This window comes from Triturus cristatus, chromosome 5_1 (assembly GCF_964204655.1).
Source record: "Triturus cristatus chromosome 5_1, aTriCri1.1, whole genome shotgun sequence".
NCBI lineage: Eukaryota > Metazoa > Chordata > Amphibia > Caudata > Salamandridae > Triturus > Triturus cristatus.
The window spans coordinates 783719492-783746937 of record NC_140587.1 but is presented as its reverse complement, the minus strand read 5'-3'; the positions used below and the strand labels follow the sequence as shown (position 1 = coordinate 783746937).

Genomic DNA, 27446 nt, shown 5'->3' with positions numbered 1-27446 from the left:
GACACAATGCTCTAGTGCCTAGGAGAACGCAAGGAAGGAGCCTCTCAGCAGAATGTTAGTCCATCCAGGGTCACAAAGTCTTACTGGTATGAGGGCTTCACTATGGCTCCACCGGTACTGCTCCCCCTCAGGCAGGGCTCCAGGCGCCAACCAAAGACGACCGCCCCAGCAAACAGCACATCAATATTGGTCCGTCGGGCCGCCACCGATATGTGGTGCGAGGAAAGCCGTAGATTCGAGGCTGCCCGCCACCACGCGCTCCTCCCACAGCAGCTCCGCACAGACTCTCAGAACAGCATAGTCCATCAAGTGGGTGTCTACCCACGGATTACAGGGTCGCCACGGTAGCCTCCTCCTCAGCCAGTCGCCACCCGGCAGTTGGCTCGTACCTTCAGTATCAGCAGAGGGCAAACAGCAGCCCTACAAAGGCCACCTCGGGTTCACCCAGGGCCTCCGACCCACCGCCACCGAACTGTGGCGCGAAAAGGCCCCAGGGCCAGCACTCCACCAGGGTCGCCGCAGCCCCGCATACAGTCCGGGTTTTCAGCTCGCTTGTGGGACCATCGATTTGGGTGGGCCGGGCAGGCCGTACATTACGTCCTGGCTAGTTGAGGCCCCCAGGAAGGTACCCCCAAGAATCAGCTGATGGGCACTGCAGAGTCGCTCCGCAGGGGGGCCCCGGGTCACCCGGTACCGGACGTCAGCCGCCTTCCGCCAGGCCGCAGCACGGCGGGGGGCCGGGGGGGTGGGTCGAGTGCACTGCACTACAGCGCCGCGGACGCAGCTCACCTTCACCGCTGCTAGGCCTGGATGGGCGCGAAGTCGGGGACAGCGCCCTAGCTGGCAGTAGCGACTCGCGCCTCTGCTGCGGGAATACCAGGTCAGCTCACCGGGCTCCGGAAGCAGCGCCCGAGCGTTGGACACCGCCACAGCCCAACTAGATGCGGCAGATTTCAGGCGTCGTCAGGAGCGTAGAGGTGAGTCCTTGGGTGCTGGATTCGGGGTCACAGTCGCTGGGGGTGTGGGGGGGGGGGATGGGATGTCCTCTGGGTCTTTGTTCACTCCGGCACAGGCCAGGGTTGGCGGCTGCAGAGTGTGCAGGGTTCGCGGTTCCGGGCTGGTGCCAGGGGTTAGAAACTTGCTTTGAGCAGAGCCACTGCTCATGGGAGTCCCAGAAGCTCAGAGTCACAAGGTAGACAGGTCGTTCGGGGTTTGTGAGGTTGCTGGCCACAAGAGGTGCCGGGATTTAGCAGGAGCAGGTTCAAGGGTCGACAGGCCGGTAGGGCTGGGGCCAAAGCAGTTGGTGTCTTCCTCTTCTTAGCAGCTGCATGGCAGGTCTTCTTTCTTCTTGCTCTTCTTTGCTTTTTCGGAATCTGGAATCTCACGAAGGAAGGTTCAGGGTGCCCCTAAATACTAGATTTAGGGGCGTTACAGGTAGGTCAAGGGCAGGGACCAATGGGTCCCTGTCCTGGGGTGGGTACACCCCCTATCCTGCCACTCTCCTGTGGGAGGGGGGGCTGTAGCCTAGTCCTGATTGGGCAGGGCTTCCCATCTTCAAGATGGCGAGCACCCAAAGATGTGCTTCACCTCACCTCCCCCACCTGAAGGGTGGGGTTGGCAGGCTGGCACATCCCCTGTCCTTACTTGGGGTTTCCAGCCAGTCTTCCCGCCAGAGTGGGGGTCAGAACCGGTGATGGCCAGTTTGCTGGGTACAGCAAGTGGCCTGGAGAAGCTCACAAAGGCGGCATGCCTTTGAAGCTTCCCCCCTGCCCATCCTGGGGGAGGAGACCCAGCACCTCACCCAGGGTGTGCATTGTTGCAGGCCCAGGAGAGCGGGGCTCTCCACCCAGGGGTCCAGCAACAGGTCTGCTGTGTGGCCACCTAGGCAGCCTCCCAGACCAGACGTGGACTGTAGGTTAGGTTTTAGGGGGCATCTCTAAGATGCCCTCTGTAGTGCTTTGTACATTAAATCCCACACTGGCATCAGTGCGGGTTTAATGTGCTGAGAAGTTTGATACCAAACTTCTCAGTCTTCAGTGTTGCCATTATGGTACTGTGGAGTTTGTGTTTGACAAGCTCTCAGCACCATATACTCCTAAATGGCAGCTCTGCACACAGTGCCCAGGGCTCATGCTCCTGTGCCCACACCACTGGCATAGGGCACCCAGCTAGAGGGGTGACTGATGTATGCCAGGGCAGTGTAGGTTGTGGCCATGGCACACAGGGATGGGTGCCATGTCGACTCTTGGTTTTGCCTTGAACCCAGACACTCAGCCTGCAAGGGCAGTGTGGTTGTGTTAGGGTACAGGGCCTCTAAGGGTGGCACAATAAGTGCTGCAGCCCTTAGAGGCCTTCGGTACCATTTACCAGGGGCTGACATGTGGCCAGGGTTTGCTAATTTGGGGTTTGGGGTTTTAGGGAAGAAACATAGGCCCTGGGCACCTGATTGGCAGGAGTCCAGGGCACACTCAGTCCAAGTACATTCAGCAAAAAAGTGGGGGCATACCATGCATGAAAGATGGCACTTTCTCACAATGGGTAAGTCGGTGCTTATTAAGGGAAGGGGAGTTACAGGGTATGTTACCCTTACCCCTACCTTTAGATTTTTTCCCTCTATAACCTCTTTGAAAAAAGCCTCTTGATGGAGAGGACTGATTATTACCTTTGTAGGTGGAGGTATTTTGGTCTGAGGGTGTGGTCTTAGACCCCGCACGGTAAAAGGAACGACGAAAGAATCCTCTGTTCGAAGAGGACTGAAGTGCTCCCATGAATTTGGCCACTTCAGAGTCCTTTTTCATTTTTTTCTAGGGTCACAAACGTTTCTTATCAAATGTCATGTTTAGAATGAATTGTTGAACCTTGGGTTTACAAAACTCGGAGATCCTTAACCACGCATGTCTCCTAAGCAAAATGCTATTGTTGATCTCTCCAGCTGAAGTGTCAGCAGCATCTAGAGCAAAGCTTATGGAAGAATTGAAAATTAGTTTCCCCTCATTTACCAAATCTTGTGCTCTTGTTTTATGCTCATCTGTTAGATAATGTAGCAATTGTTCCTTTTCATCCTAGTGTGCCCTGTCATACCTGCACATTTGAAATGCACCAGTGATTAGCAGCCTGAGCAGCTACGCGCTTGCCAGAAGCATCTATTAACTTGGACTCTGTCTGGTCGAGGAGCGTACCCTGATGTTTGGGAATTAGCTCGCTTACGAGCATTAGACACTACTAGTGAATCTAAAGGTAACTGGTCTTTGATAAAATACCGGGTCTGTCAGGGAGGCTTTATACTTTGTCAACTCTCGGAGTAAAGATGCGTGCACGCAAAGAGTCTTTAAAAATTTCTTCAGACTGTCTCCTTATGCCCTTAAGCATAGGAAGTGTTTGTGATGACCTATTTGTGGATCCTAAAGTCTCGAGCAAAAAATCCTCTAATGATTCTTTGTGCAATGCCACACATGAGATTGTGCAGCCCTGGCAAGGAGTTCTTGATAGGATACATTGTCATCTGTAGGAGATGTCTTGGAAGGGAAAAGATCTGGGTCATTATCTGCTGGAGGATCAATTGTGTAATCTGTCCATGGACCTACTGGTAAATGTGTACCCCCATCATCAATATCATTGTCATCATGGTGAGATTGTGGAGAATCCGGAGGTGTGACTTGCAAAGGATTTGAGAGGGGTGGAGGAGGGGATTTTGTGATGGTGGTGTTGGATAAAAAGGACTGGTATCAACAGGCTTCTTTTTTAAAGGAATCTTATAATGAATGTCTTCATCAGGAAGCCTGTTTCTGAGGTAGTTTAGTATGAATACTGCCTGTTTCAGGGTTAATATACAGTCTTTTTTGTTTGGGATCCTTTTTCGGTGGAACAATGTCTAGATCCGGCGCTGGCCTTTCGTTACGGAAGATTTCGGCTCCGAAGGCTGTTTTGTTTTCGGCGAGAGCTTCGGCTCCAAACCGGATTTGTGTTTATAGCGGGAAGGCTTTGGTTCCGAGGAGTATTTCTGCAGACTTACTGGGTGTTTCGGAGCCGAACCTGGGAGGCAGGGCGTGGGAAACATCTTCTCGGTGCCGACCTTGGCCAGAAGGCAGAGGTGGTGCCGAAGCCTTAGGTTTCTTGTAGGTGAGCTGGAGGGGCAAGGGGTCATCCGTACTCACGTCACCTTGTCCCTGTTGCAGTTCTTTGGTGTCGAGGTATAGCTCGAGCTCCGAGTCGGAGTCTTGTATGGAGAAGGCTTCTTCCTCCTCTGGCACTGATACACCAACATAGTCTTGACTGGATTCTTCACTGAAGATATCCGGAGTGTCTTCAATGCTTTGACGCTGCATCTCCCGACGTCGAGCCAGACGATTGCCAAGAGTTTTCTTCGATCGAAACAATCTGCAAGTGTTGCAGTTTTCTTCTTTATGCTCTGGAGACAAGCACAAGTTACACATTTTGTGCGAGTTAGTGCGCTGATATTTAACGTGGCACTGAGGGCAGAATTTAAACAGTGTCCTTTCCATCGACAGAGAACCAACACAACACTGTTCGGTCCGAAAGCCGTCCATGAAGCTTTCCGATTGAAAAGTAGATTGCGAAACAATACGCGGAGAGGTTGGAAACACGTACGAAAACAATAGGGTCAAGGGTAGAGACGATTGCGCGTCGAGGGGAACCTAAGAACGGTTTCGAACCGGAGCTCCACAACACATGTCCAAACTCAATGGCGGAAAAAAACAATCTAACAATGGAGTCGAGGACCATGCACACTATCACCAAAAGGAGGAGTCACCTTACCTCCGACTTGGAAAGACTTCTTCCAAGAAAAACAACTTGCAAACATATGGACCCAACACTAGATGGCAGGAGTATGCAAAGCATGTGTATCTACAGCACACATGCCCCGAACACTATTCTCAGGGGTTTTCTCTGGAACAATGGGATACCCTGGATTGCCCTACACAAATGTTTTAGATCTACCTGCGAAGTGGGCATAGCAGCCACTGACATTGCATCATATTACAGAACTTCCCACTCCCACATGATGCTCCTTAATTAGTGGTGGAATAATGTGAATGGCAACCTCAAGGTTGCATCCAAAAAATATGCAAAGTAGTGTTGCTGCAGGACACACAGACTTGGAATAACGCGACAAAGGTATTGGGATGGAAGATAAACTCACCAAAGAAACACTTTATAGGCTGGGAAATGGCTAAAGCAGGTGTAACAGCTGCAAGGATTCCAAGTTGGGGACATGATTAGCATTTCAAAATTGGGCGATGTTTTGACAGAAGATCTTGGAGAAATCTGACATTCATTGTAGTCAATTTTTCTGGTATCTGCAGCTCCTACATGCTCTCAGACCTTACTTAGCAGGGCTCACAGTACTCCCAGACTTTAGTCCGTTGGAGGCAAAGGTCACAACCGTAGAACTGCAAGACCATAAGCTCTCACAAATACATCGGTCCCAACAGAATAATATCCCAGATTTTTAAGCGAGCCAACAAGAGACCTGGGTAAGCTACCCTTGACTGATGATGATTGGAGAGTTAGCCTCCCCACGAGTCATTGTTCACATCCCATTTCAGATGTACTCAGCTGAAGTTTTTATACTGAGCATACTTTAATCTGGTTATCTTCTGGCGGATGGGACTAATAGAGTCACCCTCTGCCTTCATTAGTCAGAGAGTGAAGGTGCCTAAATCCACATGGTTTCATGCTATGCAGAGATTACCCCCTTTGGGTAAGGGGTACTCTAATCACTGGGAAAGGTGTTGGGCTGGCAACTTTCACAAGACCATAAAAGGGCAGTGTTGCCTATTAATGTACAATTGGACAACAATAGGAATAGGATGTTGTCATGGATGGGAGTACTGGTTCCTAAGAAGGATATTGCCCAAAGATGGAAGGATTCTGGTCTTCCACCCCCAGAGGGCTGGAAAAGGGGACTGGATCATTGATCAGGCCTGGAGAGTCTGTTATTTCAGGCCAAGGGATGCCCCAAATAATATCAAAAGATCGGGGGGTAAACTCAGCTGACTACAGAGGTATCCGCTAGTGCCCTCCACTCAAAGTCCTTTCAATCTGGATGATGAACTTCTTACCTTTTATCCAGATACCAACTAGAGTGTGAAGTCGCTATGAACAGGGGCTGAATATATATTTGGTAAGGTTGTGATCACTGTGAACGGACAGATTCAAGGATACATGATGTACTGTTTCTCCTTGTTTTGCTTTGATTTTTGGCTGTATTAAAAAACAATAAAATGTGTTTTAAAAAAACATGTCCCTGATGCACTCACCCTGATGCGGAATTCTTACAAATGGTATGTGGTTGCCCAATGGCACAGCAGTTTTGGAAAGGGTCATCGCACATCTAGAATGCCCTTTGTACAGGGAGGGCATGTTCGCGCCAGGGAGATATTTGCTGGGTCTGTTTCCTTAACCAAAGCTGAAAAAAGTGGGAAATAAGATCCTCGGTTTGGTCTTAGTGTTCGAAAAAAGAACTATAACAATACATTGGAAGGTGAAAGACACCCCCAGTACAATAAATGGAAAAAGGTGGTGGGGATATGAGCAAGAAGCGAAAGCAGGGTACTATGTCAAAGACCAATCATCCATCTGTGGGATGAGGTGTTAGCCATCATTGAAAGACCCGAGGGCCAAGGCGAGGGAGAATCCTCGATGAAAAAGAATACATAAGGAAGGATGACCAGCAAAAGGGATTGATCGGCTACATAGAGAACTCTGGAATCAGATCAGGGAATGGCATCTAAGGATGTATAGGTGACTCACAATATCAAAATAATGGTTACTAACAACACCTTAGAATAAGCCAAAGTATTGCTATAAACATTTATACCACTGCAAGTCCAAGCACAAAAGCATCAGACCATTTAAAGTTTTTTAATTCTTTTATTTCCGTTTTCTATCCGATTGATAAAAAAAAAAAAAAACTTTGTACAAATTAGACATGCAAACTTAAGCATGCGATGCAAAGTTGTAAAATATGCAAATGAAATGCAAATGTCTGGCAATTGGAATGCAAGTCTTATGCAACAAAATAGGTTTTAAGAAAATGAAAAAAAATGGTACAGCAGCTATTTGTGCCATTTGACTAGCACACCTAAACAGTTTAGAAAGGAAAAAAATCTGAAATTCAGTGGAAATAAAACCCCAAAATACAAATAAGGTGGAGTTATTGTTGCAAATTAAAATCTGAACAACACTGACATTCACAGGTTATGGTTAGCACTGCAGTTCATAACTCCCACAATAGACATACAAACAATAAAATGTACAATAAATGCAATGTTCATGACTTCATCCTTGATGTGACAGATGCAATTACAAATGTCACAAATAATCTAAACGAAGGGACTAAATACAATGTTACCCGAACCACTGTCAAAGAGATTATTATGAAACTATTTAATTTGTTATTGGGTTGAGTATGGATTGCTAATTAATTACACTATGCTTTTAGGTATTCTCTCTTACTGGGAGAAAGACTTTTAAGACTAACATTACATTTGGTGTGAGAGTTTGGTGGAGCCATTTGTAATTTTTGATTTTCATAGTCTGCGCAACCATTGACCCCACTCCTGGCATCAATCTCAAAGAAACGGCTGTGTATGGTGGAGCTACAGGTTGCTTACTTCCATGCACCAGTTCTGCAGGATCATAGATGTACAAGTCATGGTGGGAAAATTTTGCCTACCTCGACTTATCACAAATACTACTCAGTCTCTTTACTTCTCGCTCTCGTTTTATTTTTTGAGTGTGGGCTTTTTCTGGTACTATTTGGTGTGATATCCGTCCCCTTGAGATGTTAGAAATGCGCCCTGGAATCCCCTGTGCATGGTCGCCATCTTCAGATTCTATTTTCTCCTTCTTGTTGACTTGACATGCAGTTGTGGCTTCCCTTAACTTGCCAAACGTGTTCCTTCTAGTCTTTATTCTCCTTGTTTGCATGTTCACATTGTACCTCATTTCTTGGGGAGGTAGGTGGGTTGTATGTGAATCTGGAACATTCTTCAAGCTGCAAAACTACTCCCACAGGCAAGAAGCATGAATCTTTTCTGGATTCACATGTGGTGCATTGATTTTGTAGTGGTATCAATGTTCATCATTGGACTCTGGGTTGAAATAATCTCAAACAGGTTTTTAGTACCCTGTGTCCTACCTGCAACTTATGTATTTGAATATTGACACAGTAGCATTTTGTATCTATAAATGCTTCAATATTAAAATGGTGCTAAAAAACAAAAAAAAACAAAAAAATTCTTAAACTTAGAAAAATACAGAAATAAATTGTCTTTTACGTACTGCAACATCTGAAAGTCAGAATTTCTAACCATCTATCCATACTTGCATATATGGAACATTATGCAAATTATCTGTCATTTTCCTTATATATGTATGCCTTTTCCATGTAGTTATGCATCTATACATTTGCTCTCCGACTCATCCCAAATCTCGTTTTATTACTATGATCTCCCCAAGATCCTCACTTGACTCCACCCTCCTCTATCCCTCCTTTACTCACCCCAAACGTAATTCTACTACTTTGATTTCCCATATAACCTTTTCTAGACTCTTCCCTCCTCTGTTCTTCCTCGACTCACTCCAAACCTCATTTTAGTACTATGAAATCCAAAATAACACTTCCTAGACTCTTCCCTCTGGTATCCAAGCTCTAACTCATCCCAAACCTCATTTACTACAATGATCTCCCTAATAAACCTTTCTAGACTTTCCCTTCCTCTATCCCTCCTTTGACTCATGCCAAACCTCATCCGACTAATATAAGCTGCCAAATAACACTATCTAGGCTCTCCCCTCATCTATCCCTCCTAACCCTAGTCAATCAAACTAACGGACTTCCATGTCCACCACTCAAATGAACAACTTACTTTTCCCTATCATAGGGACCATTTACTAGGGAGGGAATTGCAGGGATTCTAAAGGACTTGCCAACTTTGGAACAATTGCACAGTTATCCTGGTTTTTGGAAAAGGAAACTGGCACTGCCAACCTGGTTAGCAGGAACCCAGTGCATTTCAGTAAAAGTAACAAATACCAGGCAAAAAATGGGGGTGACCATGTCAAAAAGGGGCACTTTCCTACACATAGTCAAAGGAAAATTTTTAAGCATTAGAGGTACCATAAACAGTTAATAAGTAAGCAACACCACACTAAAAATTAGACACCAATTTATAAAAAAAGTATTTATACATTTAAATTAGACCCCAAAATGACAAAAATCTATTGCGGAGAACCAGAGATATAATCTTTCACAGGAAAGTAAAATACTTTAAAAACTTTAAGCAGGTAACACTTCTCCTGTAGTATGAATCTGTTAGGAACCAGAGGTCCAGAATTTTATCAAAGTGATTGGTCTGGTTTAGGAACCAGAAGTATGTGGAATAATTTCCCTGGTTGATATCTGTGTGGGAAAGTTTTCTATTACTAGTTTCTTCAGTAGTTCTTCTACTTAGTGTTGAAGGCATGCTTTTTCCGCTTTCTTGCATTTTCTGGTTTTTGGTCATGTAACTGGTGGTGTTCTTAGTACCTCTATGCAGTAGCATGACATATGAGGTTTAAATTCCACTTGCCTGGTGAGGCTTTTTTCTATTGCTGGAAAAAGTCTTCTATTCTGCTCTCTTTCTCAGGTGGGGGTCCCATGGATGCTCGATCATTGGCCCTCTTTCTCATCGTGGTCAACCGGATTGAATCAACCACTGTACTGCCCTTGATTTATACCGGGGTCTCAAAGGAATACTTGTACTTTTTCTCAATTCTCAGTGTTCCTGCTTTGCAGGATACTGGTTCCTTGAAAGCTTTCCTTCCCCGATTAAGAATGCTTGGGAGCATAGGGAGGTACTAGTTTCTGCTTTGCATTGGTAGGGGTTTCTCTCAGGGGAGACAGGCCTGTGTCCTTTCGTCCTCCAACTCTGTCCTGTACTGATCTGCTGCTCTTTTTAAGACAGCATGATTCTTTCCAATGTCGTCGGGTGGCAATGGACGAGGGATATTTGCAGACTAGCTCATCCGGTAAGCCTCTTTTTAGGTCCTGCAATTAATCATTGCAGCTTTCGGCATTCCAGAGGATTACCTGGTCCCCCAGGTCTTTCTCAAAGTAGAACGTTTCCTATGGCTCAGGGTTGCAGATGGTCGAGCTCATCAGGTCTTTTTTCCTACCTACACTTCTCTCCTGGAGGTTTTGAAGAGATTCCGATTTTCCTCATTAATGCATTGAAATCTTTCATAGCTTTTTTGCAAGATCACTGCCTTTTCGGCATCAAGGCACCTTTTCTGTTCCTCTATTTCAAAGGGCCCCTTCTTCTGTGATGACCATCTTCGACTGCCTTTTCTTGGACTCTGGTGCACCTGCCGGGTCCTCAATGGCCCCGTCCTTCACTACCTCTCTTTCCACATCAACGGTTTGTCCAAAGGACTTCCACCATCATGGTCCTTTTTTCTGGACCCAGGAGGTTCTTTTTGTTTCAACCTCCTTCAGTCACTAAATGTTTTGTGACCAAGGGAATCTTGTGCGGCTTAGAGTCTGAAATCTTCTGCTCAGCTCTGGAATGTGTGTATTTTGTTTTTTTTTTAAACGTTACCCGAGGATGCTTTCAAGATTCTCTGTCTTTGGACTTCTTTGTTGATTGAAAGAACACAGTCCCCAGCACATGCAGAATTACAATTAACACAAGAGCACAAATCAGAGTTATCAAACATACTTTCTTCTTTATTGTTCTTTCCTTTTTTTTCTTTCTTTCCTTTCTTTAATTCAGTTCTTACAATTCCTTTGCCAACACGTGTGTTGTTACTCATTGGGAACACTGTCAGAGAACAGAGAGCGCACTCACGACTGAAGACAGACAGATTTTTCACATGTACCGGGCCCTTCTTTCTCGCTTTTTTTCATATTAGGGAACAATTTACTAAAAGTTATTTCCCTGTATTTGGGGTATATTTGGGCTCCGTTACAATTGGTGGGAGGCCCTTGTCTTGCGGCATACTCGCCTGACGCTCGCCCTGGGACAGTAGACCCCTGAAACGGGGATCATTAAGTATCTATGACCACGGGCTAGACAGCCATGACGAATCCACTACCTACATACAGAGAGGTGCAGGAAACTACTTATCATTCAGGGCAGAATTATCACCGAAAGAGAAGCTTTAGATATGGAAGATTGAGTCTTGAATAAGTCACGGGACAGTGTGCTCAATGAGCGACGAAACATGTGTTGAATAAGGAATTTAACAAATGATTTAAAGAAAGAAAAAAAGAAAGAAGGAAAGAACAATAAAGAAGAAATTATGTTTGATAACTCGGATTTGTGATCATGTGTGAATTTTAATTATGCGTGTGCTGGAGACTGTGTTCTTATTGTACTGCTGGCCTGGCCACATGATAGGGAGAAGGGTGGTTTTCTATACCTTATAGCATCGCGTCTAATACAAGGTGTAGAATATACCAGTTTGAGAGATTCCCCTAGGCGCGCCATTACCCTATTAAATAACCACCTGTGTGTATTAAATTCTTTGTTGATTGGCTTGCTTCCACTTGACCGACTTATTCTACTTCAGCGTCAGAGCCTTCCACCTGGGCTAGGTGTGTCCTGCACTTAGTCCTCTTCCTTGCTAAAAAGGCTTAGGTTCCTCAGTGACGAGCGCTTTCTTTTCTCTGCGTGATGATGTGGTGCTTCTGCCTCGGCTTCTCCCTTGCCCTCAACTCCCCAGCACACAATTTGCAGCTTTTCGTGTTGTGGTTTCTAGAGAAGCAGAGTTTGCAGACTCCCGGTTTTCTTCCTGGGCAAACTTGCGATGACACTCGGGCAAACAATAATAGGGGTATTTTCAATGTCTGTAGATAATTTTCTCTCCCCTTCCGCGCATTTTCTGACCAGGTTTCTGATGTCGTGCGCCATACACTTTGGTTAATCTCCCGGTGTTTTCCAATTTTCAGCATCTCTTCCCTACTTTAACTATTCTTCCCTTCATTTTTTCCCCAACGATCAACTTCTCTTGAAAAACTGCTTTTGGAGTCCGTGGAGCTTCAGATGTTGCTTCCAGACCCAAAGATGGAAGAAAAGAATCTAAAGATGGTGACAATGCACATGGGTTTTGGTGGCGCACGTCTCACACCACAAGGGGACACAGACATAGCACCAAATAGTGCCAGATGATGCCCACGCAAAAAGAAAAAAAAAAAGGGAAAAGAGTCGACTAAGAAGTATTCCGGACCCAACTACTTGATGGCGGAATAATGTACAGCATGTGAATCCAGAAAAGATTAACACTGCAAAATCTTCATTTACAAGACTTCTTATTAAGAATATCTTTTGTTTCGGAGGCAGTCAGTCCTTCCTGCACCAAGGATCCGGAGCCTGAATGTTGCTGCTTCTGTTTTCGATATGAATGCACTTACATTTTTTCCCCAGACAGATGAATTTGTAATGTCCCTGTGCTCCATGTTGCATGATAGGTTACTTTTCAGGATTACAGAGGACAGTTACAACACACTCTAGCTAAGCTGGCAAGACTTCGGTCAATCAAAATGCAGAGACCTTCACCTTATGGCACAGTCAGCACTGATAGGGACTATTATTTCTATCACTTATGTTCTGTGTTAATGAATTTTCCCACTGCCTACTGTTTCTTTTGGGTGCTGAGCTGAAGTGTAATAACACCTGCAACACACTGCACTATTGTAATTCTGGGGAAGAAGCTAAAGCAGTTTTGTGAATGTTCCTTGTGACATTTGTAAACTGTGTTCTCAGTTTAGTCTTCTTGGTAAATGGGAGATGCCATCCTATCAGGTTAGCAATCTAATGCCTGTCTCACACACACCACAACATTATGTGATTTCCTACCAGAGTTTTGTTTTTATGCACTTATTTTGAACCATATTTTTCTTTGCTGTGGCAGTGCCTAAAAAATGTTGGTAGCTTTGTACAGCTTTTCTTTGACACACCTTAATCTCAACCTGTATGAGGGCTGGCTGAACACATGAAGTTCTGATAAATGCAAACTTTATCATTATTAAGACACACTAATAGCTAGACAACCACATTCCGATTAGAGCATCCTTATATCCCGGAGATTGTTTATTTGGGCAACCAGATTTTTTGCTGCCTTCTTGTCAATTGGTATTACTGCCTTCCTTATGGCAGATAACGTCACAATACTAAAACATACCCTGCTATTGACAGGCGTCTGTGGCCACTGATTTGTTTTTTCAGTTCACAGTCACTTATCTATACAAGTGAGATTTTGAAGCCAATGCCTACAAAATGGTCATAATTTGTTCATAAATTGTGAGGAGGGCATTGCCAGTCTTGGAACTGCTAGTATATCCTCATACTTTAGGACTGTGGTAATGCACCAATTACGGATTGGCAATCCTCGTTTCACCAAGACTAACCCGCACTCAAAATAGTCCTAGATTTCTTGCCTCACTACTGTGCTGTCTTGTTTTTGAGAGATGTGGTATTGCATGGACACAGTAAACAAGTATTGCTTGGTAAAATGTCATGAGTCCCTGCGGTAAGAGGCTACAAATCTTTATTAAAATCAACGAGATGGAGCCCAAGAGTTGGCTACTAAATGTATGGGACCCAAACGACTTAAAGTTGGTGCAAGAGTGGGCAACGCTGAGGATTATGACGGCCAAACGTAACATAGCACAGAAATGGGGGGCGGTGGAGGTGCCATCGCTTAGCGCATGGGGTAAGGATATGGAAACGGCCATGGTAGCGGAAAGAACAGTATTTGTTAACCGCAGCTGCCCCCAAAAATGGAACAAGATCTGGGGGGCGTGGAATAAATACAGAGGCAACATCTGTGACCAACCAAGAGAACAGGCGGAAGAGAGCATGGATGGGGACTGATAAGGAAGAAGGAGGATGTTTAATGTGTGCTACAGGGTCTGTAATTGATATATTATGACTGAACTCATTGAAGAACCAAAACTGTGATTTACTGCTTAATACTATGTATGTCTAGCAAATGGGAAAAACTCTGCCTTGATGATGTTATGATTTCTAAACTAAAATAAAAAACAGTTTGAAGAAAAAAAAAAAAAAATCAACGAGATGGTGCAGTTGCCTGCTTCCTGGAAATAACACCCCTCATATTTTAAGAACTGCAATGAGTAAGACTAAGAATCAGTACAATGAGGACCACACTTAATCAGAACTACTAACAAAAGAATTTTAGTTTGTGACCCCTATACCTTGACTTAGAAGGTTCAATTTATCAACTTAAAGATAATGTATTTTGCTACATGCAGAGTAGATATTTATTGCATCTACTCATGGTACATATAGCTATATATTTTAAAGAGAACTATTATAGCAGAACAAATAAAATTAGAGGTTTCAGAAATAAGCATTTTCGTATTACTTTCAAAGCACCCAATCACTTGGATCACTGCACTATGAGGGAACAAGTTCTGGTCTGTAAACTGGTCCAATAACTGGCAGATTTGAAGCACACAACTAGTCTATATGAAGCTGCAAGGTCAAACAAGGTTATTGTCTAACCATGCGGAGTCATATTGTGTTGTTGCATACTTCGAATCGAATGGCAACTGATCAGTCCGCTAACCAGAGTTTGTTCCTTACTCCTGCAGAGACTGAAGGGATTGAACTGCACTAAGGAGAACGCCCTTTGGTGTTGCGGACAATAGATAGTGCCTATGGTGCTATCTGCAAAGGTAGCAATGACAACAGATTTGTTTTAGGGGAGTGAAGGAAATATGCACTATAGGAATCAGTTGTACTACATTAGTGAATGGGCTTTCAAAAGTAATCAATTGGAAGTTCACGACCGGACGATGGTCCTAAAAGACCCCGCAGAGGGGACTGAAATGTCCATCATCTAGGACGCTTTCATAACATCTTTGTAGATGGTTCTGGAAACATTATTTTCAGTTTGTTATACATCTTTTTGTTATATAGCCAATATCTAAATGCATGCTTTTTCATCTATATTGTGGAGACTTCATGGTGATTTTGCCAATACGTTTTGTGGCTCCTTCTTAACTATCTACAGCTCAATAAAACAATTTGTAATGAATTTATAGAATTATGAATTTAATAACTTTTGGCCATTTTAGTAAGTAGTAAAATGTTAATATATAATTTTTGAAGCCCCTAATTTTATTTGTTCCATTAGAATTATTCTTTGTATTATATACCTGTATGTTCCATGAATTGATTAAATCCATAAAAAAATTCTGTTGCAGTTTGTTACATACCCAGGCTCCAGCAGGGTTACAGGGTTTCCCTATTTTGTTAAATATAGGAATTATGCCAGGTAGTGCGGCAAGTACAACAATCCATACAAACCCACACTGAAACAAACACTGAGATGCAAGTACTAACCTGCAGTAATATACTGAGCGGATGCCAACTCCCCCGAAGCTCTCAAGGCACCTGAATATCTGAAAGAGAAGATAACCTTACTTTATAGTCTACTCTCATCCAGTAATATAGAGGAGCACTTTACACAGAATTTCAGCAATGCCCCAGCCAATTATGAATGCCAAAACAGCCATGCAGGATATATTTCATATAGTTATTACCCAGTATAATTTTGTCTGACGTGAGTAGAGTGAAGGGCGTAAATCCAGCGACCGACATGGAAAGGCTGTCGGAAACTGACATGATCCCGACAGCGAGATGTACACTAGGTTGTATACCTTTCTTTGTGCGCTGACACTTACTAGTTTCATTACACATACAGAATATTTGGGGCGCACCCTGTCCAACCACAGCCCACTATTGTTGTTTTATCAACCCTTAGGGAGGCGTCCTCCGGTTCCTTCCTGGAGGCTTAACCCGCTGGCACTGGAGGATGTCCCATACCGGTCCTCCCGGACGACGCTTATGAAATTCTACTTCTCCACAAACGCGCACACGGCATCCTCTACATTGGTAGAATGGGAGGCCTTTAAGGTGGTGGTGCTGGGGTACTGTATGGGACAGTCGATTGGGGCACACCGGGAAATACGTGGTCAGATCTCAGACCTGGAAGAGAAACTACACAGACTGGACAATGCTCAAGGTGCTGACCCCGCTTGAGTTACAAAAGACGAGGTCTACCCATCAGGAGATACTAAATCGACTTTGGTGTCATAGTTTCAAAGACTACCTGGATAGGATGCAAAGGGAGGAGGGGAGGGCCGGAAGACTCCTGGCATGGTTGATCCAACCGGAAAGCCGTGGGTCACCCATCACCCAGCTGCGTCAGTAAACAGGGGAGCTCCTTTATAATCCAGATGATATTACTAGTGCTTTCCACAGTTGTTATGAGAAGCTATACACTGCCACCGTGGCAGCTGACCCATCCCTTATTAGGGACTTCCTGGACCCCCTGCCACTTCATGTTGTGTATTGCCTAGCACGGGAAGAGCTAGGAGGCCCGGTGACAGTGCACGAAATTCTGCAACTATTGGGGACATGGCGACTGGCAAAACGCCGGGGCCGGATGGCCTCCTGGCGGAATTCTAAAAGAGGTTTGCGCTAGCCTGAGCCAAGGTTGGAGGTTCTCTATGCAGACTCGCTTGAACGGGGTGAGTTACCAGATACGACACGGGATGCACTTGTGATCCCACTCCCTAAAACCAAAGAGGGAGCATCAAGAGTGATGGATTTTAGGCCCCTTTCAATGTTAAACCTAGACTTTAAAATTCTCAGTAAAGTCCTGGCAAGTAGGTTGCTCCCACACATGAAAGCCCTTATCCACCAGGACCATAATGGCTTTATTCCTTCCCGCTGTACCTCCTACAATCTTCGGTGACTCTACTCTGTGTTGTACCATGAAAACCTTGCTGGGACCAGGAAGCAACAATGTTGTCAATATACCTGGAAAAGGCATTTGACACGATCAGCTGCGAATACCTTTTAGAGGTTATGCTGCAAATGGGCCTTGGAACCAAGTGGGTGATTGGGTGAAGTGGGTTCGGCTACTTTATGCGTCTCCAACTACGAGGGTCAAAACGGGTAAATTGATCTCTGTTCAATATAGGATCTTCTGAGGCACTCGACATGGATGCCCTGTCTCTCCCTTCCTGTTTGCATTGGCGTCAGCAGTACAGGTCTTGGAGAGCTTCGAACAAATATCAGGTTTCCGGGTTAATAAGGCCATGACGTACCATAGCGGGACCACTGCCCAGGCCGGAGGCTTTACAGCTGGAAAACAGTGGGCTTCCCGCTCCTTCAAGTACCTGGGTATCCAGGCATTTCACTCCCTGGAGGATCTAAGGGAGGGAAACCTGGGTAGAGCAGTGAGGTCACTCAAATCCTGTGTTCAGTTTGGTGCACTCTACAACTCCCTATTATGGCTAGGATTTCCCTTTCAAAAACGATAATGTTACCCCGGCTCCTCTATTATTTTGTCAACCTCCCAGTTTTGATGACACTGGGTTGGTTTTGCCCATTAAACTCCTTGCTGAGAGAATTAGTGTGGGACAGTGGGCAACCAAGAGTCTCCTTGAGGGTGTTACAGCGCCCCATGATGGAAGGCGGACTAGGAGTACCAAATTTCGAGTTTTAGATGTTGGCAGATCAACTGCAAGGATAGGTGCAGTGGTTAGAGGAGGTGAATGAGGAGGGCGCATGTTTGTTGGAACCGGATGGTCATCCCCGCTTGCTGTTGGCTAAATTGATGGTCCCGAGTACCCCCACCCCGTATCACTCGGTGTTACTACACACCGCGTTACAGGCCTGGAAGAGATCACTGGACAGAGCTAAAAAAGCCCAGAGATATACTCCTATGCTACCCCTTGTGGGTTTACCGCACAGCACTCCCATGACATTATTTACCGAAGACCAACTGGTGTCTTGGACAGAGGTAGGATTGGAAAATGTATGAGACTTAACTGGAAAAAAACCTCCTTCCTTTTGAAGAACTGGTGGATAGTAATGGTCTTCCCCCGGGGCAGTTTTTACAGTATGAAGCTCTAGTACGCACTTTTTGGCAGTTGTGGGGGAAGGGGGAACCAAAGACCCACCCAATCTTGCATGCACTGATAACTATGGGCGCCGCTGGACACCAGGTGAAGTGGTTTTATACTACCTGGATTACAGCGTCCCTGGACCCACTGGGTGACTTGCGAAAGAGATGGGAAAGGATATTGGGCGGCATAATCACTGATGCTGAATGGGATAAAATTCTGCAGTCCCCCAAGAAGATTTCCCGCAACATGTGCCTTAAATACATGCAATTTAATGACATTCATGTGACCTGCATGACCCCTCACCGACTCCACATCACCTATGGGGGGGGGATATACGAAACTGTCCGGGGTGCGCCCACCCTGATGCTGATTTCACACATATGCTCTGGGACTGCCAAACAATACGTCCTTACTGGGATGCCATTGTTTTTAAGCTTAAAGAGGTTCTGGGGAGGGAGTTGGCTTCTACGGCCCGGGTGTGCTTGCTGGGGCTCTTTCCTCGACCATGAAAACGTAAAGTTAGGAATAGACTAATTGACCAAGCCCTGGGTCTTGCTAAGCGCAGAACAGCGTTAGTAAGGAAGTCTGCACAGGGACCTACAGTTGAATACTGGAATCGAGATGTGATTAACTGGGAGTGTGCGGAGGGTAGAGCATTGAGCTGGGAGGAAGCTAGAGGAGTGCAGAGACGCCCCATAGCTGATTTATGGAAGGAAATGATGATGTCATGGGAACAGCTGGTACGCACTAGTGAGGAGGAAAGGGAAGGAGAGCGAGACAATTCGAATGACTACACTGAGCCTTGATGGTTGGCTCCTATCCCTGTAAAGGCAAGGGCTTATATGCGGCTTTCCTTGACCTATTGGCTGTGGAGACAAGGGATTAGACAAATGCTAGATAATGTTGGAGGGTTGAAGCTCTTCCCTCTTATTTGCTACACCCTGGTGGGCCCTCTACCTCCAAGATCAGATCCCCCCCGGATACAAATAGCGGATTTCTAATTTAAACTACTCCACGGCACAGGTTTAAGTTCATTATAGAAGAGGTTTGTTTTTCTTTCTAAAAAAGTTAATTTACTTGTGTTGAGTTATTTTGTCATACCCGAATGCAAAACCACCAGCCACTCAGGTGAAAGAATCAGACGAAACGTATATTTAATACTAGATGATATCATTGTACATTGCGACTTTGAGGACATTGTCACCTGATTATTGAAATACAGTACGGCAACAACCATGCAAGCCATTGATCAGAGCTCTTCTGGGAAAATATATTTTGTAGGAATTGATTGATTTAAAGGAAGATGCTACCTGTCTATGTATTCAATGTTTGTGTATTGAATTGTGGTATAAAAAATGGCAATAAAAAAAAATACAAAATTATCCAGACAGCCAAAAGGCCATCCCGGAGGGATTATAAGGAGTTTCCGACCGACCAGGTTCCATGAGCTCGTCAGATTGTGTTGGTCGGTCCCTCCAACTGCTGACTTAAACCACACACATCCTAATGTGTCGGTTAGACCGCAGAAGTAGATGCTGTTCAGACCGCAACCAACAAGCTGTCGGTTGCAGTCCAAACTACATCATAATGAGGCCCTTAGTTATTTCAACTGTAAAAAAAAAAAAAAAGCAGACAAACCAACTATCATTGTCCTCAAATGTGACCTCTTACTCAGAGTGCACCTCACTAATGTAGCCACACTTAGGCAGCATCACACAGCTGTTAAGTTAGTCATATTTATATAGCACCAATCACCATTTCAATGGCATCTCTCAGCAGAGACTGCGAGGACCATGAGAAAGAACTTTCTTTACAGCTGTTGAAGAAGAGTGCTCAATTGCTATATACCCACTGATGGGCAATACAGGACTGCAGCAGTTTTGAACCCTCAGGAGTTTTTGTATTGATCATCACTGGCTGTTGAACGTGTTCAGCATAATGTAAGCCTATTAAACCTAAAACGATTCTCATACCCATTTGCTACATTCCACATCTATCATCCCCTTAATTGAAAACCTAAATATTATCCTTACAATGATTATGGAAGCCTAACAAAACTTACCGTTTAAGGGCGTCCTTAAGCTCTGGCACTGAGCGAATGCACTGAACAGTAGCATTCATGTAGCAAGTATTGCCCAAATTCGTCAAACCACACGGTAGTTCCATCTATCAAGAACAACATTAACATAAAACAAGATTAACATATTACTGACAGATTTTTAGTCCATGTGTATTGGGAATGCAAAAACATGCAGGTTACCTGTTAAGGAGACACTTTAGAGAGGAAGTTTCAAACTGAGATTAATAGCTGTGGAGTTGCTGACGAATGATGCTACTGTCTTACAGATATGCAAGACTTTTGCGAAATTTCCGATATGTAGGACACGCTTTGGCCACTAAGGGAATCATCCTAACATATTGGTTATAAAACAAATACAACTTAGCAAAGCTTCCTCCTGCATATAACATTCATTTTGCTCCTCCACATCAATTTTATATTTTTAATAAAGTAAGAATACATTTGTTACATGTACAAGCTGATGGACAAAGTCAAATTAAACATGTAGATGAAACAAAACCAACGGGTTATGTCAGATGCTTTTTACAGCAAAGGCAATTGAAAATTAAGTCCCATCTTGTTTTGTTTTACCAACAAAGACCAATCTTTACAAAGATAAACTGCAATACTTTAACTAGGAGGGCTGGCATGAGTCTAAGGAATGAGGCAGAGTAGCAAGATACCTACATAGTAGACCTGATCTTTAAGATGCAGACACCCATTGTTCTTCATCTCTTTTGAACCTATCTTTTTCACGTTACTGTATGAAATCGGATGCAACCTTATAGCTGTAGAATCCATGGGATTCCTTTTACACAGTTGTCTAATGCCTCCTTTCCATCCCTTTTAGCAGTAACCCCTTCATATTTTAAATTCTTTAGTGCCTCTCGCCATGAAGTTAAGTTGTTCTGATTTTCAGAATGGTTCCAATCTAAATCTTTCTTTCGCCATCTAGGCGTTATTGGTTTCTTTGCCCTGACAGAGCTGCTGTAGTGATCCACCTCTCCTATACTTCTGAAGGTGTTTAAGACAGTAACTGGTTTTACAAACCCATGCTGTGTGATGGATGCACTTTCGGAGCCTGGTGTCCTATGCAGTTTAATGCATAATCCATCTAAGTTTAACCATTAATACTCTATTGGAAAACATATCCTACATGGCAGACATAAAAGGAATAAAGCATGCATACAGGAGGGTGAAGGGGTTAGGAAGCGTAGCTAATTGCTGGAGAGCAGTTTTGAGCTGAGGTTCAAAACCTGGTGGTATAAAAAGGACAATAAATTCTTTAACAGCCATCTAAAATGTGCTTGCATACAAGTACTTGGTAATTTGCTGACGGATGCTTCCTACAAGTGAAATGGAGTGATGGTGCTATAACACAACAGTTCTGTGGTGGGCTCGAGTCTTGTATATCTGAATCCCAATGTTATGGAGAAACAAGCTTTTCTTAGCATCCTATCTAGAGAAATCTCAGTGAAAATAAAACCTGCCCAGCCTCATCGATGCTTGCCTTTGCAATTCCTTAACTTAAACTACTTCATGAGGGTGACTTTCAGAACAATATCATGAGTATTTTTAATACCTAATCTCGCATGACAAACCTTTCACTTTTTTTTTTAATAACACTTTTATTGACATTTGTTCAATGATCAAAATGGCATTATGTGGTACAACAAAACACAAGCAGTCATCAAAATTGCAGCACGTACAATATGTCAGCTTACAGCATTGCAGTGAAAGGTAGATTTTCCACATTAAATATATGACTTGATAGCGGAATCTTTGCCTTGTTTTTGTTTTGTTTATTTTGCTTTATCAAACAGAAAACGAAACCTTCTTGTTGATCTGATGGGTATTGGACCCGCCCATGTCCTTATTATTGAACTTGAAATGTAATTTGTGTCATTGGTAATCTTTTCTACACTAGCGGCTGGCCCCTGTGGTTGTAGGCCCATGTTTGTACATATTTCTTGTGTTAAATAAAGGTTGAGATCCCAAAGCGGGTCAGCCATGACTCCCAAATTTTTGCTTGCTTCCAGGGGCATTCCCTTGTGCGGTTGATATGATTCTTGAGCAAGGAACATTTATCGATTCCCCGTAGTGTACGGTTGCTAAGTGGGAAACCTGCATCTCCCCTATTTTCCAGTTCAGGGGACAAGTCAATGGAGAACTGGAGAACTACTACTGATAGATTGAGGGGTTATTATTGGTCAATCTGTCTGACTCACCACACACCTCGAAGCCACAAGGAAGACGTCTCCCTTATGAGTCCCGAGTCTAGCACCTTGATGAATTTCAGGGAAGAGAACGTGCCCATTTGCAGGTGCTCCGGTATGTAGTATACTCTGTGCTTTTTTCGGCTTCCATTGCAACCTCACTTTAACCAGCTTATTCGGGGCATCAAGTACCAGGGTTCGCTACATGTGCGGTTTTCTACCTCGCCAGGGGCTAAATGTGAATCTGGCTTCTAAAGAGCTGTATTCAGGGAGATGAGCTTAATCCTAGCTTTGTCCCTTAATGCACGTTTCAGTTGGGAGGTATCTGAAGAACTGGGAAATGTGCATGGTAAACTCGTTGCCGGACTCAAAAAAAAAGACCTCACATGTGGGCAGGATCTCACACATCTCCCACCATGGATAGCTCAACGGCATTCTAATTCGAAAATACAACCTGTCAATTTACCTGACCTAACAAGGTTCCAGAGTAGAGATGCAAGGGTCATCCGGCAGTCCAAATCCGTCCATTGAAGAAAGTTGTACTAGCACTCAACAACAAACGTAGTTATTTGTGGTAGTGCAGAAGGTGTTAGACCTCCTATGAGGATACGGAGTAAGCCAGTCTCTGTCAATTGGGCCAGCTCCTTTCTAATGGCAGGGTCATTGAGCACCAGCAATTGAGCCTCCTATTAACAAAATTGAACATCAGTCATGGTCTGCCCCTGATTACACAAATACAGGACCTCTATAATGTGTGCGTTTATGAATCCTCCACACACCAAAAAAAAAAAAAAAATAATACTTTTTAAAAACACACGTGTGGGAATTCAAAGGAGGCATTGCAGCAAGATATACAGTAGTAATGGAAAATAATCCATCTTAAATAGAGACACTACTCACAAAGAAGATATCATGAATTTCAGCAAAGGATATTGTCTGAAGCAGACATTGGGTTTGAGTTTGGGAGGAGGAAGGCTGGTTCAGTTATCTCACATGCTACAAGTCTCGGATGACGTGCATCCGTAAGAATTTAAAGCTGTTGACAGTTCACGGATAGGTTACCCATATGAAGTGGGTAAATTACAGATATCTATTGACCACAAAGTCTGAGGCTGCCCCCAAATATGAGAATCTATAAAGGCTCAGGGTTTGTCAATCTTAGGCATTTGGCGTTTAGAAGCAAATCTTAAGCCTACTGGAAAGAATAGTCATTTCTCTTATTATTCCAGTTGAGTTTCTGTACCAATCTCACTATTCTAATCCAATACTCCAGAGGATAATGCAAAGCACATTGGGGAGAGTGGGAAACCCTGTCACATGAAATTAGGTGTATAGCAAATGGGGGTGACAGCGCATCACTGACCGGCAAGCAAGCATGCGGGTGGGTATAATGGCGTTTGACGTACAATCTTAGCCTTGGGCCCAGTTTTGCTTGTTCAACTACAACAAGAACAGAGAACCTTAGCTCGAGAAATCAAACACCTTTTTAGAGTCTGTTAATATAATTGCAAGGGGCCCAGCTAAGTTGGTTGCCAACGTTACATTTGCTCACAGTAGGTTTTGTCTTAATTGTCCTAATGGCATGAAGCAATTTTGATCAGGGAGTATCTGGTTAAAGATTACTTTAACCAAACTGGTTAGCCTGAGCCTTGGCAAAGATTTTAACCTAAACATTAAAGAGGGCAATTCAACAGTAAGATCCACAACTGTCCAAAGGGCAACTCTGCTTCGCAACCAGTGCGATGGTAGCCATGCTAAGGTAATTTGAAAATCACGATCTATGTTGCATTCTCAATTTTCAGACCACAAGTGATGCATTAGGGCAGGAGACAAACCCTTTAAAAATTAGGCAGGGAGACCTTATCCATCCGGTGTCCTAGCACTATGCATAGCTGTTAATGGACTGGACAGTACCACAACTGCTGAAGATCTAGTTCTGTCCAAGCAGCACCATCAAGGTGGGGTAAACGAAAGGTCATACACAAACCATGCCCAAGACACAGTTGTCAGTTGGTGTTTTGTACAACTGGCTGTAATATTATGCAAAGGCCAGGGCAGTGGGCATGCTCATGAGTGAGCACGCACACAACTCTTGCATAAGTCTGTTAGGGTCCTTCCTGGATATTGCAGGTAGAGTTGGGTAATTATAAATAAAAATATGGCATGTGGCGCATTTCGTTTGAAAAGTGATTCTAAATATAATGCTGCTTTCCTTTTTTATCAGAATATTCTGCTAAAGTAAAATAACCACCAAAGACCCTTTTCAATTTCTAAACCTCATCTAACAAAGGAAAAGCAATGCTTTTGTACAGGAAATGTTATCCATGGTCCGAATAACCCTCAGATTCACAACTTTGTTTTCATCATTTAGCACTACTCATATTTGGTTGCTTCAAGGCGCAATCTGTGCCAGTTACATCTTGCATTCTCAAGCGGAAACACCGATTTACCATTACAAGAAAACAAACATCGAACATAAACTTGGTACAAAAATGGATAAAAAGGAAGTTGAAAATAAAAATATTTTAAATCTATAGAGAGAAAAAAATATAAGCTACACAATTGGTAGAACTGCAAATAAGTCAGATTCCTAAAACATTGAACAGCCCCAAACTAAGAGAGCATACCTAGAAATGCTGACACTTATAAACCAATAGGCAGTTTCTGCTCCTGTACTCTGTCAGGAACTTAGAGAATTACCAGATTCCATTACAAATAACAAGTATGCACTCTCTTGGCTGTAATCGTTAGAATTATTACTAAACAGGAAAGATAAATACCAAGTTACTTATACCTTTTGATAGAACTTGGAATGCCTTACCTGTCAAATGCAACTTACAGTAGATGATATAACAAATGTAAAGACAGACAAGGTTTGGCACCAGGTGACTACCTAGCTGAATAGTGTTAGTAAAGTGGCATCATAATATTAATTTGTAATCGTAAAGAGAAGCTACAACTGATTTTCTTTGAACACACAGGAGGGGGATACATTTCTGTCATTTAAATATCTTTGCACATACCACCATATTCCAACGCCTCCTAGCCCATACTGAACCAGGCAAGGTAGGTTCTAATTTCAGTAGTGCTTTATAACGATACAATTCTATTATACCTCCTACATACAAGGTATTTTCTTCAATTATTTATGTGCAGCACATATAGTACTAATTTACAAGTCTCTAAAACAACATTAAACTTGAAAGGGAAATAGCAGAGGGGTTCCTGTGATCATTCCATGAAGATGGAAAAAAGAAAACCATTATAGTCAGGTAATGCCTTATAATGTTAAGATGTCTACCAAACAATAGGTTGTCATCACTAAATCATTAAATGTAACCACCTACATTGATATGAAGCTATAGTGGACTCCATGATGGATCACTACTCTATTAAAAAAAAATATTATCAGCCAACTAAGTTTAATAGTGAGGTTAAAAAAGCAGACAAATCAATTCACATGAATGTTACAGAAATAAACCTCAAATTTCTCAGACAGAGTGGGCAAAGTACTAGGATATTTGAAGATGCTTACAGCAGAAGCAAGCTGCTCTTCTGTCATGTCTTCTACGAAGACAGGTCGTAGGACTGGCTCTTCAGGAAGTGCTTCTGCCGAACCCATCATTAGCAATGTCATTCCCTGAAAAACAATACAAGTTATAGGTGCAGCCCATCAATCCACGGGAAATCCCAACATATATACACTAATGCACTGTGGGCTTTTAACTGCCCCATGCATAAAAATCGTAGGTGCAGTATCCATGGTTTCAGTTTTTTTTATATATTAAAAAAATAAAAGCTTGATCCAAGGCTCCTACTAGTTCCAGTTCCTGAATTGTGAATTTTCAAGTACAAAAGAACCTGGAAAATTATTAATGGCACAATCATTTCCTTGATAGTATTGGTATGGTACTACATGAAGTGTACTCTTCCACATAATTAGGTTCTAGAGAATGTAACTCATGCAAAAATTGTCCAACTACAATTGCATGTATTTTAAGTGCTATTTATATACTAATAATAGCATTACTTATTTTCATTTGGTTCTGCAACTCGCCGGGGGTAGAGGAGGGCGTGGGGGGTGGTTGGAAATTGCCTATTTTTAATCCATTTGTAATATATTCTGTTGCTGCTTGCAATCTGACCCATATTAACTTCCCCGGACACAAGTAATTTCAATAACCTTTGATTTCTATAGCCCCAATGTGGTAGAAATATCTTGTTTTAGCTGAAAAACAAAAAACTGTATTCTTAAATAAATACATAGTTTGATACTATTCTCTTTTTATTACTGAAACAGTACATCCAGGATTTCACTTATGATTTGCAATAAACATTTCCCCGAATATATACATATCTCACTGGATTTTAAATATGCACTTAAACAGTACATACGGAATGATTGATCTAGTTTTTTCCTGATCAAGGCAAGATTATAGGCATTACTATCAGAACACATGGTTGAGAACATAACAAGCAAGACCTGGATTAGAGACTCATTACATTGTCACCCCCTAAAACAAAAGCAAGTTTCATTTTGGTGGAAATTCATTTATTTCAAAGCTCATATTGATGGTATTCATTACTGACCAACAATATAAAACTACGAATCAGTACCAATATAGAAGTTAGTTTAAATTCAAAAAGCATAGATTTTTCACTCAAACTCTACAAATTTGGTAAAAATGCCTCATGTTTACAGCCGTACTGAAATAAGTAAGCTTTGGTTACATCAAATGATTTACAATTATGTAGTCAGCATCACTACTTACATTCTTTAACTTGATGTTGCCCCATTCGTCATCCTGTTTTGGGTCAAAGCAAAAAACAAGAAGAGGATATTAATGTTGAATTTAAACTTTTATGTAAGCAAGTTGGCATTAATTCAATGATTTCACAAATTTTATTTTGTTTTTTTATCACCTTAGCAGTTCCAAAGACAAAAAGTGAACGAAGCAGCTGATTTTAAACTAAACACCAATTCCAGTTTTCCATCTTTTATGAAATTCAACCTTTACATGGAGCATCCTTACACTATGTTCATAAACTTAGGAGTATGCATCAATCATATACGGAGACACCCAGCTCCAAGTGTGAGAAGAAGACTTAAATCATGACTCACAAGCGCAGTAGTATGGATGTTCAGTTTGCACCTGCAACTTACCACTGTCCAAACAGAGTTAATTATCGTGGTCCTTGTGGGTATACCCTACTGCAC

At 43.1% G+C, this 27446-nt stretch overlaps 1 protein-coding gene across 1 annotated transcript in view; it reads right to left on the bottom strand.

Annotated features, from left to right (window-relative positions):
• Nucleotides 1-27446, bottom strand: part of USP14 (ubiquitin specific peptidase 14) — a 301022-nt gene that overhangs the window by 250402 nt on the left and 23174 nt on the right. Inside the window, exons 3-6 of the mRNA XM_085605800.1 lie at nucleotides 27001-27033; nucleotides 25764-25868; nucleotides 20016-20119; nucleotides 15378-15436 (exon numbers count right to left, since the gene is read on the bottom strand). Coding sequence (XP_085461926.1) covers nucleotides 15378-15436; nucleotides 20016-20119; nucleotides 25764-25868; nucleotides 27001-27033 — 301 coding nt within the window. The remainder of the gene's footprint in view (nucleotides 1-15377; nucleotides 15437-20015; nucleotides 20120-25763; nucleotides 25869-27000; nucleotides 27034-27446) is intronic.